The following is a 20,496-nucleotide window of genomic DNA, read 5'->3' on the forward strand; positions in this document are numbered from 1 at the left end:
TGCCGGGAAGGGGAGACAGCGCGGTGCACGCTGGGTCTCGCGATAGCTGGGGCTATATAAGCGCGCGAGGGGGCAGGGCTCCTCCTCTCCTATCCGCATCTACAGCAGCCGCCATGGATACGAGCCGCGTGCAGCCCATCAAACTGGCCCGGGTGCGAGAGAGCGGGGCCGGGCCGGGCCGGGGGTTAGCGGCGGGCGGGGCCGGGCCGGGCCGGGGGTTAGCGGCGGGCGGGGCCGGGCGGGGCCGGGCCGGGCCGGGGGTTAGCGGCGGGCGGGGCCGGGCCGGGCCGGGGGTTAGCGGCGGGCGGGGCCGGGCCGGGCCGGGGGTTAGCGGCGGGCGGGGCCGGGCCCGGCCGGGGGTTAGCGGCGGGCGGGGCCGGGCCCGGCCGGGGGTTAGCGGCGGGCGGGGCCGGGCCCGGCCGGGGGCTAGCGGCGGGCGGGGCCGGGCCCGGCCGGGGGCTAGCGGCGGGCGGGGCCGGGCCCGGCCGGGGGCTAGCGGCGGGCGGGGCCGGGCCCGGCCGGGGGCTAGCGGCGGGCGGGGCCGGGCCCGGCCGGGGGCTAGCGGCGGGCGGGGCCGGGCCCGGCCGGGGGCTAGCGGCGGGCGGGGCCGGGCCCGGCCGGGGGCTAGCGGCGGGCGGGGCCTCTCTCTGCGCCTGGCTGACCCGAGTCTCCCCGCAGGTCACCAAGGTGCTGGGCCGGACGGGCTCACAGGGCCAGTGCACCCAGGTGAGTGACCCCCTCGCCCCGCCCTAGCGAGAGCGGTTCAGGAGCGTCGTGGGCTCCCCTCCCAGGCCTTGGACTGAGCCCCGGGGAGCCGGGCCGGTGCCCAGGCCGCTGGGGCTCGCCAGTGGCGGAGAGTTCCGCATGTTATTTTCCTCTTACGGCTTTGGTTTGTCCCCCGTGTAACTTAATTGCCGGTTCCCTTGTCCCCGTGTTGCGAGGGGGGAACGGACTTTGCCCATCTGCCATTTGTAGACGCCCCCCGGCGTTGTGTGCTCCTCGCTGTCTGGGCTGGGCCTTGGGCCGAGCGCTCAGCTCCGTGGGGCAGGGGCGCAGCGGACTCGGGCCCGGGAGCTGAGCAGGCCTGTCGGCGGCAGGTGGCCCAGGAAAATGGGGGTTTCGAGCGTTTCTGTTCGTTCTCTGCTGTGGCTGTCAGGTTCGTGTCGAATTCATGGACGACACCAGTCGATCCATCATCCGGAACGTGAAGGGGCCTGTCCGCGAGGGGGATGTCCTGACGCTGCTGGAGTCCGAGCGTGAAGCAAGGCGATTACGCTGATCTGTGCTGCAGCTGGGTAACTCATTTCGTTTTTGGGCTCTAATCAGGCCCTTCTTGGAGCTGAGATGTTAACCTTCACTGTGAATAAATTAAACACCCAGTCAGGATTTTTTTTTTTTAAAGTGAGTTTCTGGTTAAGAAACCAGAAAATCATTAGTCTGTCTAGGCCTAGAGCATGTGTCTGGGTTCTGAGACCCTTGCTCTGTAGAGTGTTCACAGGTGTTTGCTTCGAGGCCATAACAACCTTAAAACTGAATATTTGAGTCTTGTGATTTGTCTTGAAGACATAATATGGTTAAACCTAAGATTTCCTCTCTTGGGAGTGGTGCCCATCACTTTACTGCATATAACTGTGACACTCCATGTGTTGGGTCTGCACTCCAGCAGTGTTTACAGTTTGAACACAGCTGTGAAGAATTGAGGTAGCAGTCCTAAGAACTGTCCGCAATTTGTCTTTGTCTACAGTAACTGGAAAATCGTAGTCGTTACTTGTCATCTAACCCAGTTCTTCATAGAACGATGTTCTTCATAACTGTTCTAATACAGTAACTTTTTGTCGTTTGGACAACACGAGAGTGTGATACTTGCCCCTCTCTGCAGGCTTGGGAGAACAGGGCTAATTGCTTTACTGCAGCTTTTGCCCAGAGTTGCTCTGCAGCCTTTTCATGCTGCTATAGAGCAAGATATTGGTTTGGAAAAACAGATGGAACAATGGGATCCTGGTCCATGTCTAGAGCACGTAGGTGTTATGATAATACAAATAAAAAACTTTTTTGAAGGTGATTTGTCCAGGTGCAGCCTTTGATCCAGGCTGGACTTCAGGCCAAAGAGGAGCCGTATGTAATAGTTTGAGTGCTCAGGTTCTGCTGGCTGTGGTTTTTCCTATGTGTAAACTGGAGAGCGCAGCCTGTTTCTGTAGAATGTTCTACTTCTGGGGCTCAGGCATGTGTCTGGGCAATTAACTATTTTGAAAATGGCCCAGGATATTTCCATTTATGTAATGGTCTCCTGTCCACAGGAAGCTGTAATTGGCAAGTTTCGATGAAATATGGTGGGTGAGAGCAGGCAGGTGAAATTCTGAATTCCACTTACTGCAGTGACGTGCAAATGCCCCATTAACCACATTAGGGCTGTTTGGCTCCTGAACTAACCATAGGAGCAAAATGAAACTCTCATTTTTTCAGTTATCTCTAGTCCCTCTTCCCCTGCCTCCCCTCCCAAGCCTTGGAAGATAATGTGAGACTCTGATCTGCATTTCTTTATAGATGGCAAGCCTGATGTGACTACCATTTCTGATTTCCTGTAATGAAGCGACAGTTCATACCTACTCCGCTTGACTTAGTGAAGAGGAATGTTGTGTTTCAGAGACTTAAAATAAAGGATTTTTTTCCAGTAACATTTTTCGTTGCTCTGTTATTTAAGAAACAAATGTTTGCTGGTTATGTAAACAGAACAAAGTTCTATAGGAAGAAAATATTGAAACTACTTCCAGAGGCTACCTCTTCTGAGCTACTGTGTCCCTCTCTTTCATTTAAAACTCATTACAAGTGCTGTAGCTGAATTGCCATACAAAAGATCCCATCTAGTGATGGCTGACACTTCATGCTGGAAGCCAGTGCTTTTCTATATATTCTTGGACCTCAGCAGTACCAAGACTGACAATATTAATGAACAAAAAAAAGCTTTGAGACCATGGGCTGTTGGGCATGAGGTAACAAAAGCTTTTCTGCTGTAATTGAAGCTAAAATTATGCTGTGGAAGTCATGGAATCCGTGACCTCCGTGACATTGGCTAACCAGCTGCTGCCGGCAGCAGGGGACCCCACAGAAGCCCAGCCTCTGCTGGATAGCTGCGGGTGGCAGGACCCTGGTAATTGGCTGGCTGTTGGTGGTGACCCCTGAGCTGCCTAGCTGCTGCCACCCGTGGCAGAGGGGACCCTAGAGCTGCTTGGTGCTGGCAGGGGTCCTCTGCAGCTCACAGCCCTGCAGGGTGGCAGTGGGGACCTCCCAGCCACTGGGCAATGGAATCCCTGCAGCTCCCAGCTGCTGGGTGGGGGTCGGGGAAGGTGCTGGACCCTCCCTCCCCATTTTGTATGGGATGTTTTTAGTAAAAGTCAGGGACTTCTGTGATTTTTTTTTTATTTTAAATTGCCCGTGACCTGTCCATAACTTACTCAAAAATATCCATGACAAAATTGTAGCTTTAGCTCTAATGCCCTTTTTGGTGGGAGGATTATAGCTGTGTTTTATGTAGTAGTAGCTAGAGGCCTCAACATAGATCAGAGGTCCATTGTGCTAGGTGCTGCATGTGTACCTAGTGAATGATAGTCCCTGCCTTAAAGCTGCCCTGTGCCAGTCTTAAACTAAGAGCTTCTGTTTATGGGTAACTTGCACCAGTTGAACTTAGGATGTGAGTTAGTTAAACTAGTGCAACTTTCTCATAGGGCCAAAATAAGGGGACTTAGCTAAGGTCACCCAGCAGATCAACGGCTGAGCTGGGCCAAGAAGCCAGGTGTCCTGACTTCCATTTCACTAGCTCATTCTGCCTCCTGTATGCTGGGTTACCCCAGAGTTATCAGGACTAGAAAACCTAACCACTGAGCCATTTTTCCCCTCCATTCTGGGAACAAATACCTGCATCTTGACTGACTCATCAAGAGTCTGTATGCTTTTCTGGATCTGCCTCTTACAGCCAAAATATGCATGCAGGCCCTCTTACCTCTCACTGTGGCTACTGTAGCCTCCCTTCTGGTTTACTTGACAGACGTTGCCCCATCCAGTCAAACACTCTCCTGTTGATCCTATAACCTTCACCCCTCCACTACATCAAATTCAAGCTGCTTCTGGCACACAAGTCCCTGCTTCCCACCTACCCAATCTCTTACTGAGGTGCCTCCAGCCTGCTTCATTAATGATGTCCCATTTGTTTATTTTCACAGCCATCTGTGCAGGCTTCCCCTCAGCATAGCATATGCAGAGAATACTTCCCCTAAGATGGCATATCAGGCCACTCCCTCTTATCTCAAGTTCCTACAACATCCATAAAGAAAGAGTTAGCCAAGGGTCTTTGTCAGTGTATTTGTAATATAAAAACAAATCTCACCTGGTTGTGCCCACAGCCTATGATCCTCTGCCTGATTTTGTTGCTGTGTCCCCCCCCACCCTGTTTTGTCCCCTCCTGTTGTGTGTCACTTATCAGAGCTGGGGCTGTATCTTTTGTGGCCTTATGACACTTATCCTGCTTTTGGGCACTTAAGGGGTCTGTCTCCTGTTTCTGGGTCCACTCCAATCCACAAAGCTCCCACCCCGCACTGTAGGCATGTAACCTTACTTGGCACCCAAGTTTTCAGGGTAAAAGTCCCCTCAGTGCCTAAGCTCCTGCCTGTAGCTGTGTGCTGCTGTCTCCTGTTCGCTATCTGAAGGCCTATCCCTTGCTTAAGCAATTCCCAAAGCTGGGGAAGACACATTCGTCCACTGGAGTTGGGGGCAGGGTCCTGTCTGGTGGGTGTGCTCAGAGACTGCCTCTTGGATTGGGTCCACTTCAAACTCTGGCAGGAGGAGGTGCTGCTGCCACATTATAACTGACCCAAGCACTTGCCTGGGATGTGGGACCACCAGGTTCACTTCCTCCTGCTGGAGGGGGAGAAAGGCTTTGAAGAAGGGATCTCCCAGCGGCTGTGCTATGGGATAGCTGCATGTCCAGCTCCCCTCAGTCTGCCTTGGTGGGGCTGCTCCGCGATGGGAAAATAAGCCTCACTGGAACAGGAGGCCTGCACCCAAGGCTGCCCACCTGGGTGCACTAATCACTAGGCTACATTCTCTGCCTCACATGCAGTTTCTTAGTCTTGCTTTTGGCTCAACGACTAGCTAAATATTTAATCCACAGTGGAGCAATGTTATGAGGCCAGGCTGAGGGGTATCAGTATCCCATAGCTCTCTGGTTAGTGCCCTCACCTGAGATGTGGGAGACCTCCTCTTGTAGCCTTTGTCCCCTGCTAGCAGAAGGGAGAATTGAAGTGCCAGGTGAGTTGGAAGGTGGATGGTGGCTCCTCCAGCTGTTTTGTGTGGAGTGAGGCAAGCACCTACCAGGCCCACAAGAAGCTGCCTGACTCCAGGTAGCACTGTGGGCTTCCATTCTTGCCCCCTGGACTCAGGTGCTTAGCTCTGTGAGGGGGCAGGGCTCAGCCCACACCTGTGGTTGGCACTGCCCACTAGCTGGCCCTTCACTGTACAGGAGCCTAGGTGCCTGACTCAGCCTTGTGGCTACCACTGTCGCTCCTGATGATTTTACTAGCTGCCTTAAAGTTCAGCATTGCTACACTGAGCATTGTGCTGCCTAAGTCCCTTTGTGGATCCAGGCCTCACGCACTAACCAGAGCTAGGGCATGGGAGGAGTTCCCCAGCCATGGGTTGTTCATCTGGCAGACCGCAGCCTCGGCGGTAACAAGAACAATTGTAATAATGTCCTCTTCAGCCCCTGATTTCCCTTGTCTATTCTGTTTGTGGGAATTAGTCAGTGCAGTGATAGTCCATTCCAAGGTGGCTGAGCAGGTCTGATAGGTAGGGCATTACCAAATTCAGCATCCACTTTGGTCAATTTCATCATCATAGGATTTTAAAAATAATAAATTTCATGATTTCAGATATTTAAATCTGAAATTTCAGAGTTGTGTAACTGTGGGTTGTGGGGCCAGCGTGGTCACAAGATTATTATAGCCAGCATGCGGTATTGGCACTCTTACTTCTGCTCTGCTGCCTTCAGAGCTGGGCGGTTGGAGAGCGGCGACTGCTGGCCGGGAGCCCGGCCCTGAAGGCAGCACCGCAGAAGTCAGAATGGCCTGGTAGGGTATCGCCACCCTTCTGTGCTACTGCTTGAGGAGTGCTGCCTTCAAAGCTGGGTACCTGGCCAGCAGTTGCTGCTTTCCAGCCATCTAACTCCGAGGGCAGCACGGAAGTAAGGGTGGAAATACTACAATCCCCCGCTCCTCCCCCCACAATAACCTTGCAACCTCCTTTTGGGTTGAGGACCCCACCCCCAGTTTGAGAACCGCTGGTCTCCCCTGTGAACTCTGTAGAGCATTGGGTAAAAGTACACAAAAGACCAGATTTCACGGTCTCTTGACACATTTTTCATGGCTGTGAATTTGGTAGGGCTCTGCTCATAGGAGCAGCGAGTGCTGAGTGCACAAATACCAAAGATGATGCTAGCACGTGGGCTGGCCTCCCATATGACCACATGGGCCTTAGTCTAACCAGCACATTAGGACAGAGCAAAGGGGCCAGGAATTGCAACTGAGAAATTAATTCATAGATTTTAAAGTCCAACATGACCATTTTTGCTAGGCTGACCTGCCTAACACAGCTGAATATTTCACCCAGTGATTCTTATGTCCAGCCCACACCTTCTGGAAAGCTGCCTGGGGGAAGCAGGCATAATTGCTTCAGCCAATGCATAAGAAACTTGGAAGAAATCATGTGAAACCATGAGCTGGTAACCTTGTTCTGTAAAGCTCAGGTTCTGGACACCTCAGTTGGAGGCAGCCTTAAATGGTTAAGGGGATGCTGATGGCACCTTGACTTGATTTTAAAATATATTTAATTTTACATTTTATTTATATTTTTAAAAATAAACCATATTAAAATATGAGCAAACAGAGACACCAGGCGAAAGCATTTTCATGGGTGGAACATACAAAGCAAGTGTAATCAGCTGGGTTTCAGTGCTAGAGAGCTGCTGTGAACATCCTACATCCACTTCACTGTATAGCAGACAGGTCTGGTGCAACAAGCATGGGAGCCTCGGCCCAAATCCTTAAAGGTATTTAGGCACCTAACTTCCACTGAAATCAATAGGGGTTAGAGGCCCAAATACCTCTGAGGCTCTGGGCTTTTGCCCATTGCTTATCAGAAGAGCAGTTCTCAGATTCTATAAACGTGGCTCAGACAAAGTCTGGTTGGGACAAATAACTGGTCTGGGAGAGTAAGGCTGGAACTGCTGGCTCTACACCAGTGGTCCCCAAACTGTGGGGTGCGCTTCCCTTTGGGGGCGTGGAGGAATGTCCAGGGGCTGCCCAGGCCAGCCCCGCTCTGCTCCCAGTTCCGCTCTGGCCCTGCTCCTGGCCGTGGCTCAGCCCCTACTCTCAGCCCCTGGTCCTCACCCCTAGCCATGATTTGGCTCCCAGCTGGGGCGGGGGGAATGTGGACACATCCCATGACTGGTAAGTGGGAGGTGAGGGTGGGGGAGAGGAAAAGTTTTGGGACCACTGCTCTATACTGATAACATAGAAGCAGCCAGTGGTAACAAACCCAGCTGTAAGCTCTCAAATGCCCCAGGTGCTCCAGCACCGTTGTCTACTAACTCAAGGACATGTAGGTGTGTCCTGGCTCAGCCTTTGTGGTTCTGAGCTAACACACCTGCCATGTGATGGGAAGATTGTAAAGGAGGTTCCTGTTTCTCACAGAGCTGTTGGACTGCATTGCTGGCCACAAGAGGAGGCGATCACTTTTTCAAACCCACTTAAAATTTTCATGACCCAATATTCTGATTTTTATGGCTGGCGGGAGGCCCCCTCAGGGAGTTAGTGAAACTCTCAGTGCAGTTGCCAGTAACGCCCCCTGTAAGCGGAGTATGTTCAGCCATGCAGTGCGTTTAACACTGATTGACAGGTTCTGAGTCCTTCGAGAAGGGCTGAGTGAAAAATTGGACTGAAAAGGGGATAAGGACCAGGTCCTCAAATAAATTTAGGTGCCTAGCTCCCATATAAGCCTAAGTGAGCAGGCCCTCTTGGAATCAGGGATACCATCCCATCCCATGTGCAAGGGGCACTGGGAGGTCATGGACTATGATTTATTGGATTGTGGGCGAAAGGTGCAGTGCTGGTGTGAGGCCCGCACAGTGTGTCTGCCCGTGCGGAGATCAAGGGAAGGGAGGGGGACTCTCCACCTGCTTTTCAGGCTGCTTCCGGAGGTCATAGAGCTTTTAAATGTTTTTCAATGGCTGGGTCCAGCTCCTGCCCCAGTGAAGGAAAGGGCGGGGGGGGTAAAGTGAGGTGGCAGGGCTCTGGGAATGCTTGCCCTTTGCTCCCCTGGCCTCCGGCTACTGGAAACTGGCAGGGTCACTTGCACTGTAGCTGAGCAGCAGAACCTGAAAGCCCAGTAGTGACGTGTCCCCGGAAAGCCCTGCTCTGGTTTAGATATTTGCGGTTCCATTCCATGTGTTTGTTGCCCCCGGCCACATTCATCCCCATGGACCTATAATTTTAGCTCTTCCCCTCCCAGCACAAGCTTGGCCGCCCTGTCAGCTGCTACTTCCACTTTTTGCTCACTTATGTAACCTTCCCAGCTGCCTCTGCCCTTTTGCTCCTCCCCCCAAGCTGTCTCTGGCAGGGCTGGATGGAATGGTGAGTAAGCGGCAAGAGGAGCTTCAGCTGCCTTCACAGCTAAAAGCTACCAGTTTCTTTAAAAGAGAGGGGGGAAAAGTTTTAAAGGGAATTTCCCTGCCTCCTCCCCCACCCGCCCCATTGGGAAAAGGGGACCGGCCCCATGTGGGAGGAGGCGGTACCAGCTGTGGGAACTCCAAAAAAGCTCCAGCTGGAGAGTGAGTGGATTCATGGGTATGGGGCTACCCCACTCTGGTACTCCATCCACCTCCCAAACCAGTGCACTACAGCAAACACAATAGCGAGTTCCTGCCAAGCTGATTAAATCAGTAATTAATTTTCCATTGAAACTGTTTTGGAACTAAAATACATTTTTTTCCATGAAAAGTGCAGGTTCTCCTACAGAAATGTCAGAATTTTTTTGTTGAAAAACTGAATGCCTGAAAACCAAAGTATTTGGATTTGGAAATACTGCCATGGTGCCTCATGGGAGGTGTAGTTCAGGTGCTTCATGTCCACATTATCCTCTATGGGCCTGCCTCACCAGATGGACTACATCTCCCATGATGCACCCTGGTGGACTTCTCCAAGAGGGGAGACTGGTGCATCATGGGATATGTAGTCCAATAAGGGAGCATAGCCTATGTGCTGAGGCACAACTCCAGGAAGAGGTAGCCTGATATCTTGCAGCACCTGAGCGCCAGGTGCAGCCAGAACACAGGGCAGTGATCAGCAACACAGCCACCACCCACAGTTAAGTTTCAAATGCTAAATAAAATCCTTTCTATAAAACAGCATCCGTTTCATAAAGTAGCAGAACAACACGTGGTACCAGAAGTGGCCAGAGGGGAGAGCACGGTCTGGAGAACATTTAAAGGCAGCATGTTAAGGAAAGAGGGATTGTTTCAAGCAGCCCTTCATCAGAGGAGCTCCCCCCTCTCCCTGCTCCGTAAACCCACCTCCTCTGTAACACAGACCAAAAAAAGGATAGCATAAAGCCACCACTGGAACTCAGGTTAATGGGGAACATAGAGGAATCCTGGATGAGGTTTAAACACTGTTTGTTCTATACATGATGGCAATAGGTGCAGGCTCCTTGAGTGGAAGCCCCAAAAGTAGCCTCATTGCTAACTGTAACTGGAAGGGAAGCTCTAGATCTTTTTAACAGCTTCTAGCTGTCCCCTGAGGACAGTGAAGATTTTGATAAGGACACAGTTTCAGACTCATCACATTCCTAGAAAGAAAGACACTTAAATCTTCTCCACACGAGTGCAAAAGGAAAACAAAGGCACTGAGGATTACGTCACAGACTTCAAGCATAAAAGAGTCAGTCTTGCATCTTTGGGCCCCTAACAAATTCCTTGATTAGAGCTAGGCTGCAATAATCTAATGCTACAGGAATCTTTACTGAGAGACGGTGACTTAACTTTGGAAAAAGCCATAAACACCTGCAAAGCAGCAGAATAGGCAGAACTGTAAATATGGGCTTTAAGCAAAGAGGGTACCAGGGACATGGTACAGGAGGTCACTGCATAGCAGGACAAGGAGACGCACATACACAAAAGTGATAAACTGACACCAATCAATATGAGAAAGGGCAAAAAAAAATGTCTGTGGAAGGGCCATTCCGAACAAACGTGGGACATGTGGAACCAAACTTGTGTACAAACAATGCCCAGCATTTGGACAGAAGTGCAGCGTGTGTCTCAAGAACAACCATTTTGCTAACCAATGCAGCCAACAGAAAATGGTGGATGCAATGCAGGAATATGGTGATAGCTCCAGTGAGGAGCCAGTGTACGCTGATACCATAAAGCTGCCAGTAGACGAGAATTGGTTCATCACTCGTAATACTAATGGCTCACAAATCACATATAATGTAGATACAAGCATGGACCCCAATGTACAACCAGCACAATGGTGTGAACTTTAAAATACAAGACCCCACTGACAAAACAGGCAAATGTCCAGACAGCTTATAATGGACTCCGTAGTCCTGTGGTGGGCTGATGCTGGCTCATTCTCACCTATAAGAAAGGACTAAATACATCTTTCTTATAGGACATAGAACACCTATATTGGGCCTGGAATCAGGTCAACAGTTGGGACTAATATGCAAGCTGATTAATACAGGACACAACTTGTCACAAGGCATCAAAACTTCAGTAGATACAGATGTGTTCAAAGGCTTGGGAAAATTGGCAGTCATGCATAAAATAACTTTGAAGAAGGATGTAAACTGTTTAAAACACACAGCTAGGAAGGTACCTGTGGCCCTGAGAGGCAGACTCCAGGAAGAACTGCAATGTCTCCAAGCCATGGAAGTAACCGAAAGGGCTGAGGAACCCACAGACTGGGTGCATCACTGGTGATAGTACAAAAGAAATCTGGATTTTTCACTTGTGTCTCAAACCCAAGGAATTAAACACTAACATAAGAAGGGAGCATTATCACAGACGGACCTACATGAAATCTTGGGAGAGATAGCAGGTGCCAACATTTTCACCCTTCTAGATCTCTTAGAGCTCACGGCTGTGTACAGTACTTGTAACTCTCCTTTTGGCAGATACCGCTTCAAACTTCTGCCTTTCAGAACCTGGGCTTGTAGAATGGGGCATGAAAATTAAGAGTGTTTAGAATGTGGTAAGTTGCCTGTAGAGCTTGTGCCAGGGTGTTAGGTACGAAATCAACTTTCTCAGCTTAAGATCAAACAGGGTGCAGCTAAAGAACAGAGGCACCAACAGGTATGGAAGGAAAGAGAAAGATGAAGGCATAAAAATGTACTACTATGACAAAACCACGGTGCCCCAGAGGGAAACTACGCCCTGGGGAATCAGTTAAAATTTGGAATAATGGTTCATGGGGGGATAAGGCTGAGGTGATTTGTCCGGTTGCTCCAAGATCACATGAGATCAAAAGAAGGATTTTTGCTGAGACAGAGCCATAAGCATCTCTTGCCGGTACCGGTGATAAACGTCCTACACACCAAACTAGAAACATCCTGATAATAAGACCAACACCGAGCAAAGGGATGCTGCCTGCTGGGACTGCAAGGGATGTGGACCTATCAGACACAAGATCATTGGATACCTGGGTTGGTTATCTGGGAGACACGCCGCCTTGACCAAGGGAAACTGATGCTGTTCCAAGACTCCCAGCGGAGGTGAGAGCCCATTACGATCCAATGGTCAAAAAAACCAGAAAGACTCATTGAAAGCGACTGAGCAGCAGCAGAATCACATCTCCCCATGGTATGAACAATGAGGGTATTGGTTTGTTTGTTTAGTTGTTAAAAAAAGAAAAAAAAAAAGGAAAGACGTGGAGTATGCTAATGAAGTCATGCATATGCATGACAAGGGCCCAAACCCAGGAAGTGGCAGTCAGACACATTGCAGGAACTGGCAGCAGGGCAGTGACCAGCAGCCCAGCCACCACCCCCAGTTATGTTTCAAATGCTAAATAAGAGTTCTTGGCACGACAGAGTGTCCCTGCCGTAAAGCAGCAGAACAACACAGCCCGCAGAGGAGAGGGGGACCTGAGCAACTACAGCTGCATTTCCCCATCAAACTTTTCATTTTTGGCCTTTTGTTTTGTTTTCAGCCTCAGGTATTTTGGGATTCAAATTTCCACTGAAAAATTGAAATTTTCTGTGGAAAATTTAGATGCAGATGATTTTTTCCTATTTTTGCTGAAAATCTCCATGGTGAAACCCAACTTTTCTACCAGCTCTCGGTATGATGTTATAAACAGTGCTCATGGCTGCCCCGTGTAGGGCAACGTGCCCAGTTCAGCCTAGACAAGCATCAAGGTGGGGAGGAGAGAGGAAATGCTGGAAGTGACCCTCTGTTTCACTGTAAGCAGTTGCACTCTACAAGCAGCCCCCATGACACAGATTAGTGCAAGTTGCTTCCCTTCAGTGGAGATTGGGTTAATTAGGCTGAGAATAGATGCCTGTCACACTGGACAGGAATATAAACACACGGAATCTTGGGCGATGATCCAACATATGGACCTGGCTCGAGTTCTTGGATGTGATGAGATTATGGGGGAGTTTCCGATTTCAGGACTATGAAGAGTAACTGCCTGGAGAATCCAGCTGCCTGGGATGTGAAGGCTTCTCTAATGCTTCTTCGTTAGATTGCTAGAGCTCTTCAAGGCTATCGGTGGGGTCCCCTGCTGCAGAGAGAGAGAACATCAGTCACTAAACTTTTCTAGGATGCAGAAACAACAGCCTCCATTCCTGTGTATGGGACCAAAGGGATCCTCTCGATCCAGCCCCGATGCGCTGGTCAGCTAGGGCAGTGGGAGGACAGGCCCCAGTAGGTCAGTCTGGGGAACATGCAAATAAGCTCTGCTCAGTAGCCAATTCCTTGTTGATGCCTTATGAGAATTTTTCATCTATATTACGAGTCACCCCTTCTTTTGGGTGTAACCCAGCTGAGCATCTCTGGGAGAGCCCCGGGAAGAACGCCAGTCACTGCAGAAGTAGCCTGGACGGGGCTTTAAAAAAATCTCTTCTAATTTAATCAATTCAGCGGAGTGGCTCTTACACCCGGCCCAGGGACAGGACACAATTAAAACTTTAATGCTGCTTCAGAGTCAACTAAGTGCAAAAAAAAGCATCTGAAAATATATCTGAGTGCATGAAATTACCTCTCCGCTTCCAAACTCAGAGAACTCCCTAATGGCTGAACCTGTCTGCTTCAAACTTTCACCCAAAATATGCATCCCAGCTAAGAACCACCCTGAGAAATACCAGCCTAGCTCTTAGCCTTCCTCGCGTGTCAGTGCTCCAGCTAGGACAGATGCTGAAAACTCTGGCAGTTAGTCCAATTTTATAATACAATCAACACAAACAGCAGAAAATCGCGTACAGTTTAATAATAATGTCATTTACTTCCTAGATTCTGCTTTCCTCCTATGTCTTGTGATTTACATGCATTTGTATGCGTATGTCACTGGGGCACTACGTAGAGCTGCTGTTCTGATTGAGAGCAATAATTACTGAGTCTAGAGGCAAGATGAAAAAATAACAACTGCATTTCAGAAGAGCTGAGCGCTAGAGAGGAACTTCTGGGATGTTCCTTAGAACTCCACCCCCGCGTCTCTCCACCAGGTGGTTGAGTGACACCACACTAAGCCAATGAAACACCAAGTGGGACCTTAGCACAAACTCATTGAGATGGATGGCACATAGTTCTGAGGCCATTCTGAAAGATGCCTTTTCCGAATTCCCCCTTTCCTGGGTGTCAGAAGCCAGTTTCACATACATTGGAGAGCGGATCACTTGACGATTGCCCTGTGCTGTCAATTCCCTCTGAAGAATCTCGCATTGGCCACTGTCAGAAGACAGGATACTGGGTAGATGGACCTTTGGTCTGGCCCAGTGTTGCCATTCTTATGTTCTCATGAATAGTTCTCGCACATATGGGAAATCCCAGCTTTTGTTTTGCCTGCTTAACAATTCCTAATATATTCAATACAAATAATTCTCCCTCAGCCTGGGCAGGCTGGTCCGCACAGAGCCTACCCTGGAGCTCGGTCTTGCTCAAGGGTTAAACAATTCCAAGGCTGGGGCTTTCACCACTTCCCTTGGGAGACCTCACCACTAACCTTGATGGGAAAGGTTAGTCCCTATCCATCTTAACCTTGCCTTTGGGCAGATCCATTGGGTGACTTCTTGTTATTCCTCCCTGAACCCCACCCTGCAAGATCCCTCCCTTTTATAAGATGGCAGCACAGAGTTCAATTCCTGAGAGATCCAGGCTGGATTTATTTGTAGTCAGTTCACCATGCTGTTGTCTCAGGTTTTCATAAGCCTCCCAGCTTGGAGAGGGCCAATGCTGGGACCTCTGCTAACCCCCCTGGCCTATCACCCAGTGAGAGTTCAGCAGTCATTTGCATTTAAAAGCCAGCTTGGGAAATGTCTGGACTGTGCTTTCAGCAGGTCCCGGTGAGCATGGTGACCTGTTTCCTACACAGCACGTTGGACCGTCTAGATGGGGCCAAAGTTGTCATGGTTTCCATTGGGGGAGCCTTTGGGTACTCACGGGTGACTGTGCTTTGGAGTTGTTGAGGTGAGCGTAAATCAATACTGCAATGTTGCTGTGACCGGCCTCCAGAGCGATGGCCACGGCGTTATTCCCATCCTAGGGAAGAAAAGGAAAAGGGTTCCTTAGAGAGCTCACAGCGGTACAGTTTCAGTAACACAATACTGAGCATTCGGAGCTTTCAATGCCCTGGAACAGGCAGCAAACGCCAGGACCTGACAGGCTGGGCAAGTTACTGAACTTCTCTCCCAGGTAAAGGTCCGGGGGCCGGTATAAAGGATGGTGTGATGACATAGGAGACAGGTTCTAAATGGGAACCGGCATGGCTTTTAAAAAGCAGGGCCTGCCAGACCCACCTCCCCTCTTGATTTTGGCCTGGCCATGGAGTGCAGCTGCCGGCTTCAGTCGGGTTGGCCCCCTTGTTGTGGGCTGTTTGTTTGAAGGGGTTTGTGTTTCCATGTGCTTCCATGGGGCAGTTCTCTGGCCTGTGTTGTATAAATCAGACTATGGGCCCCTCTGGCCTTGCAGTATCTGAATGTTCGGGGCACAGCTGATCTTTACAATCCTTGGTTTCACGTGCAAACAAGGGCAAGCACTGTGCTTTATTCCCGGTTAGTCCATCAGGCAGCAGAAACACTACCTGAGGCTGGAGATGATCAATCAGATGCCATGTCGGGTGACTAGGCCAAGTGGGCGGTTTGCGAGCTCCCGACAGGCTGAAGTTTGTTCACATAAAAGGGTTAGTCAAACAATCACTGACAGCAAATACACGGGGAACAATCAAACCCTGTTTGTGGATAATTTGCAGGCCAACAAAGGGGAAAATCCCCAGCCCGGAGCAATTGACCCAGCTCTGTCATACAGGTGGCTGCACATCAGAGTATGCAGCATGATGCGGCAGTGGAGAGAACCCAGCATTGTGGTCCCTGGGGGTGAGTGGGGCAGGCAGTGACTTACGTTATCCACAATGGAGACTTCACAAGCTGGCTGGGCCAGGAGCAGCCTCACGGTCTCCACTCGCCCGTGCTCGCAGGCGCACATCAGGGCTGTGGAGCCTTCCTCGTCCTGCAGGTTGACGTCGGCTCCACAGGCCAGCACGGCTTCGACCATCTCCTGCCTGCCGTGGCTGACTGCCAGCATCAGCGCCGTCTGGCCAGCCTGCAAGCAAGGGGAGAGTGAGGGGAGCCGAATGCAAGAGGAGACTCAGAAGAGACCTGGCCTGGTCCCCTCCAGCTGGGAGAGGGGATATTAGTAGCAGCTGGACCTCTCCTAGATAGACATGTCCCCAGGACCCACAGACTCAGACTAGGCCAGAGGGGGTAACGACTGCAGGGAGAGGACGGGGACTACTCAGCCATGGCTCATGTGCCCCACAGGGGGAGGAGGGATTCTTTCCACTTCCCCGGGGTCTTCTCCCCCGTGGACCTGTATGTCTTTGCCCATCCCCCAAGTCTGCCGGTTACCCTCCTTCCCCCCAAGTCCTGGTTCCCTCGGGGCCCCATGCACGGAAAAGGGGCAGCATCACACAGAAGGCAAATCTCAACAAGGAACATGCTTGGTCCTGCCAGCGACAGAGCATGGGGTGCTCAGCACAGAGCACACGCAGGATCTGGTCCGCAGCTGCTGACAGTGACAAGCGCTATTTGGAAAGCTCTCGGAGACTCTGCAGTAAGCTGGCTTGGCTCGTGTTCCTGGCCCCGTGGGGAGCTGCCTGCAGCCAGCCTGTCCCACCCAGAGATCACGGGGTAAAACAAAGCTTGTTTTGGTCCAAAGCAGGAGTAGCTTCCAAAACTTAGGGCAACCCATCAGGGGACAGAAAGGAGCCATGCCACTCAGGTGAGCCGGCCCATCTGCTCACAAGCTGTTCTTTCCAACAGTGGAAGACAGTGGCACGGCCTGGGAGCTCAGCAGGGCTGAATCTGGGGGTTTCGAGTAGAGGTGACTGGGCTGCAGGGAGCGGCCCTGCTCGCGCTGACCTGGCTCGCCTTGGCATTGACGTTTCCCATGCTGAAGAGTCTCCTGACCACGTTCATATCGTCTTCGTGTTCCACCGAGGCCAGAGCGGCCAGCATGAGGGCCGTGTAGCCGGCTTTATTCTGATGGTCAACGTTGCAGACCCCTGCAGAAAGAGAAGTGGGGGAGTGCTGTAGACCCCAGCAGGCCAGAACGCTCAGCAGCAGAACTGCCCTCGGTTCTGATTCCAAGAGCTCGTCTCAAGTCAAGGCCTGCGGCTGCTGAGCTATTGCGCGCTGGGACGTCTGCTTTCTGCATGTGCGTTGGCTGCAGAGCACCTCACGCTGGCACTGCTGGGCCATGGCGCAGTCACCAGACTGCATGGCCCCACCCTTCCCAGGCGAGGGGTCAGACCCACTCGCCGTGGGCTGCTCTGCCGTTTGGAAAGGCCTCGTTCCCTTGACGCTGCCCTACGGTCCATGTTTGCTGGGCACGTAAGGCAAACCCAGCCCCCTCCTCCACAGCTGCGGTCCTGCGGGGAACCCCGTGCTGGGTTCCTAGGGCTGCAAAGGAGGTTTGACGTGCTCTGTGCAGCATGGAGCCCTGCGCGGCTCTATGCAGGGCGTGGAGCAAGACTGGGACGGGAGGATCTGCTGCTGCATGGAATGTCCTGTTCTGTTCCCCACCCTGCCAGGGGTGGGCCACGTCAGGGGCCGCAGAAGCTACTTCAGCTACCTGAGCTCATGACAAATGCCTAATGGCTGCACTGAACAGTGTTCTGCACAGGGACCCACTTTCACATGCCCCTGCAATGGCCACTGCCAGGGCTGCGTCTCGCACTCTGTACTCAGGTGGCACCTTGGACTGCAGGTGGGGCACGAATGAGGGCAGCGAGATCAGGCCCCTTGTCACAGCACAGACACCAACACCCCGTCCATGTGTTTGTAACTGCACCCGCCCTGCAGTGCCCATGGGCAGCTCTCCTGCATCAGATTCGACCACCGCAGGAATCTGCTGGCAGAGGAACGGGGGACCCTGGGATGGATGCTGAGGGCAGGGAAATGCTTGTGTAATAGGTTCATTTTCAGGCCTAATTCACCTGACATGTCTCTGTAACCACAGGGCACGGGCCAGTGACGCGTTCTACACCTCGAGCACAGGCTAGTTTCTCGGGCTAGAGCCTGGCCACTAGGGGGCGTTAGGAGAGGAAGGTACGGCTGCCAGGAGGAGGTGGTGGGTCAGGTCTCCCAGATGGGTGTGTTTCCTGGGAGGGCTCGGGAGCAGCAGCCAAGGGGAGCCCAGGGAGCAGGGCAGCTGTTGGAAAGGGATCCAAGGTCTCAGCTCCCGTCTCCTAATGCAGAACCCTCAGCTGAGCCATCCCCACTTCCCGGCTCAACAGGATTACACAGGGCCCCAGGGGTAAGCAGAAGGCTACTAACCAGTGTCCAGGAGCAGCTGCACGATCTGGAAGTTGGAGTGTGAGACGCTGTAGTGGAGAGCTGTGTTACCGTTCCCATCCGAGAGATTGACCACATGGGCCAGCATCCCCGGAGAGACCTCCGTGAAGGCCAGGAGGTGGTTGGCGACCATCTCTGGGACGGAGGACTTCTGGCTAGATACTCGGAACCACTCCTGGAGGAGGATGCTGCTGCTGGACAGCTGGGGAAGGAGAAGGGCAGGCCTCAAGCTGGGAAATGCTTATCTCCAAGTGAACGTGCTCATCAGCCAAAGCCCTTTCTGCTCTCAACACTTCCTCTGCTAAGTTTCACCCTAACACAAAGCCTGGGGAGCCAGCGTTCCCACGAGCAGCTGTGGCCCTAGGCTGCGCCATCCCCAGCCAAGTCCTCCCATTGCCTCAAATGCAAAGCAGTGCAATTCCTTACACCTCTCCCCCTCGATGACATGGCATGGATCCGAGCTGCACCAAGGCCCTGGAGGACAGGCCAGTGCTGAACCTTCTACACATGGCGCTAGGCATTCCCTGGGCTGGGAGTGGCCATGGACAGGAAGCCCCAGGAGGGAAGGCACAGATTTCTGGAGACATGGGTAGCAGGCAGCAGCTGGCTCTGTAACTGCCCGCAGGGCTTTCCCAGCATGCTGAGGGGATTGTGTGTGCTGGGTAAGAGAGCCCTGGATAAATCCCGTGGGGTTATGGGGATGCAGAGAGCACAGACTGTTCAGCCTCCAGTCTCTCAGGGTCTGTGATGCCTGGAATGTCAGGCTGAGCCCAGCCAGAAGGAGGGGTTAGTGACTCAGACCATGACTCCAAGGCTGCATGCAGCACAGAGAAGGACAGGGAGGGGTTGGGGTGGGATTCATAGATTCCTAGGCCAAAGGGACCCACGGTGATCATCTCATCTGACCTCCTGCATGACACAGGCCAGAGACCTGCCCAGAACAATTCCTTCTGCACTAAAGCAAAATACGCCCCCCAACACCCAAAGGGGCGCTCCGGGGCGAGCAGGGCGTCCAGCGTATGGCATGCAGGGAAACGACTAGTCTTCCATTGTCCTGGCTCACAGATCTTTTCCTCATGCTCAGTGTTGCCGATTATGGGCACCGCAGAAGTGACCACCTAGGGCAAGCCCAGCTGCTCCACCTCTCGGCACCCCCTGCTACTCACCACCTCTTTGCTCTTCACAGCACTGGGATGGCTGAGGTGGTGCTTCACAATTATGCAGGCCTCTCTCATCCTTGGGCTCAGTTCAAACCTGTGAAAAGCAGCAATGGGACGAGTTGTCTGCAGTGTTACCACAGAGAAGGAGGTGGCCTGCAGAACAGCAGGGGCAGGCCTCGAGTGGGCGCAGATGCTGGCTAACAACATGATCCTAGAGTTCCTGACGGACATGTGCATAAACATCAGGCCAGCTTCTAGCCATGCCTCAGGGTGCGAGGAGCAGCCAGGAACTGCTTTTCAATCTCTGGCAGAACAGGCTGGGGGGGTGGGGGGGGGCGGTTGCAGCAGTTGAGTTAGTTGCTCATTAAAGCACAAAATGGGAGGTGTGGGGCGGGGGGGAATTCATTAGCAACAGACTCAACAGGTTGTTCGGAGAAAAGAAAACGATCCATGTGCTGCTTCCAGGCATGAGTGGAGACAGCCATGACCTCTCCCTTCGCACGCCCTGGCAACTACCGGCCAGATGCATCGGTGGCTCCCCTTGCCAGCGGATTTCAGCACCTCACAAACATTCACAGATTCATCTGCTACTTCCCGCTTTGCAGACAGGAAACCGAGGCCCAGACAGGAGGGCCCACGGCTCCCCCAGGGTCACACAGGGAGCATGGAACAGAGTGAGGCATTGAATCAAAATGTCTGGGTCTTAGGCAAGTGCCAGAGCCACAAGATTATCCTTCCTCTTCTGCAGCAGGGACGCTCTCAACACTCAGGTGTTGGGCATGGGATTCTGAGACATCAGACATTGGTAACAGCCAGAGACTGGATCCCAGAGTAAAGGCACAAATATCTGATCCAGTGCAGCAGGGAGGGTCAGGCTAGACGGGTCAAAGGGCCGATCTGGATTCCTGCCTTCCTGGGGGGTTGCCCTTATTATTATGCCATTATTTCCATCATTCAGAATCCCATTTGTGTTCTGCGCGGGCCCAAAGGCTCCCGGACTGCAGCACTGAGGGAGCGTGTGTTTCAGTCTCTGCTTCCTAGGAGCTCCCAGAGAAATGACTACAGGCCCTAGCAAGCAACGACACCGGAATGGAGGGAGTGCCCAGCTGGGTTAGACCAAAGCTCCATCTAGGTTAGCGTCCCGTCTCCAACACTGGCCAGTCTCAGCTGCAAAAACCCTAAAGTGGGCAATTATGGTATAACATGGCCACAGCAGAAA

The 20,496-nt window shown here is 52.2% G+C and overlaps 2 protein-coding genes across 5 annotated transcripts in view; one reads left to right on the plus strand and one right to left on the minus strand.

Moving 5' to 3' along the window:
• Positions 1-50: 50 nt before the first annotated feature.
• On the plus strand, positions 51-2,675 carry RPS28 (ribosomal protein S28). Its single transcript, XM_073324708.1, has 4 exons — positions 51-152; positions 679-726; positions 1,157-1,295; positions 2,545-2,675. The coding sequence occupies exons 1-3, from the start codon at positions 114-116 to the stop codon at positions 1,277-1,279; spliced, it is 210 nt and encodes a 69-aa protein (XP_073180809.1). The 5' UTR covers positions 51-113; the 3' UTR covers positions 1,280-1,295; positions 2,545-2,675.
• A 4,181-nt stretch (positions 2,676-6,856) lies between these two features.
• The window catches only part of KANK3 (KN motif and ankyrin repeat domains 3), a 55,327-nt gene continuing 41,687 nt past the window's right edge, over positions 6,857-20,496 (minus strand). For 2 of the 4 annotated variants that reach the window (XM_073323986.1, XM_073323985.1), the window contains 6 exons: positions 19,284-19,371; positions 18,100-18,319; positions 16,684-16,826; positions 15,665-15,865; positions 14,708-14,806; positions 6,857-12,833 (listed from right to left, as the gene is read on the minus strand). In XM_073323986.1, coding sequence (XP_073180087.1) covers positions 12,777-12,833; positions 14,708-14,806; positions 15,665-15,865; positions 16,684-16,826; positions 18,100-18,319; positions 19,284-19,371 — 808 coding nt within the window. In that variant the 3' untranslated portion in view covers positions 6,857-12,776. The remainder of the gene's footprint in view (positions 12,834-14,707; positions 14,807-15,664; positions 15,866-16,683; positions 16,827-18,099; positions 18,320-19,283; positions 19,372-20,496) is intronic. The other 2 variants (XM_073323988.1, XM_073323987.1) reach the window with 2 other exon arrangements.

This window comes from Lepidochelys kempii, chromosome 25, assembly GCF_965140265.1.
Source record: "Lepidochelys kempii isolate rLepKem1 chromosome 25, rLepKem1.hap2, whole genome shotgun sequence".
In the NCBI taxonomy this organism is placed as follows: Eukaryota; Metazoa; Chordata; order Testudines; family Cheloniidae; genus Lepidochelys; species Lepidochelys kempii.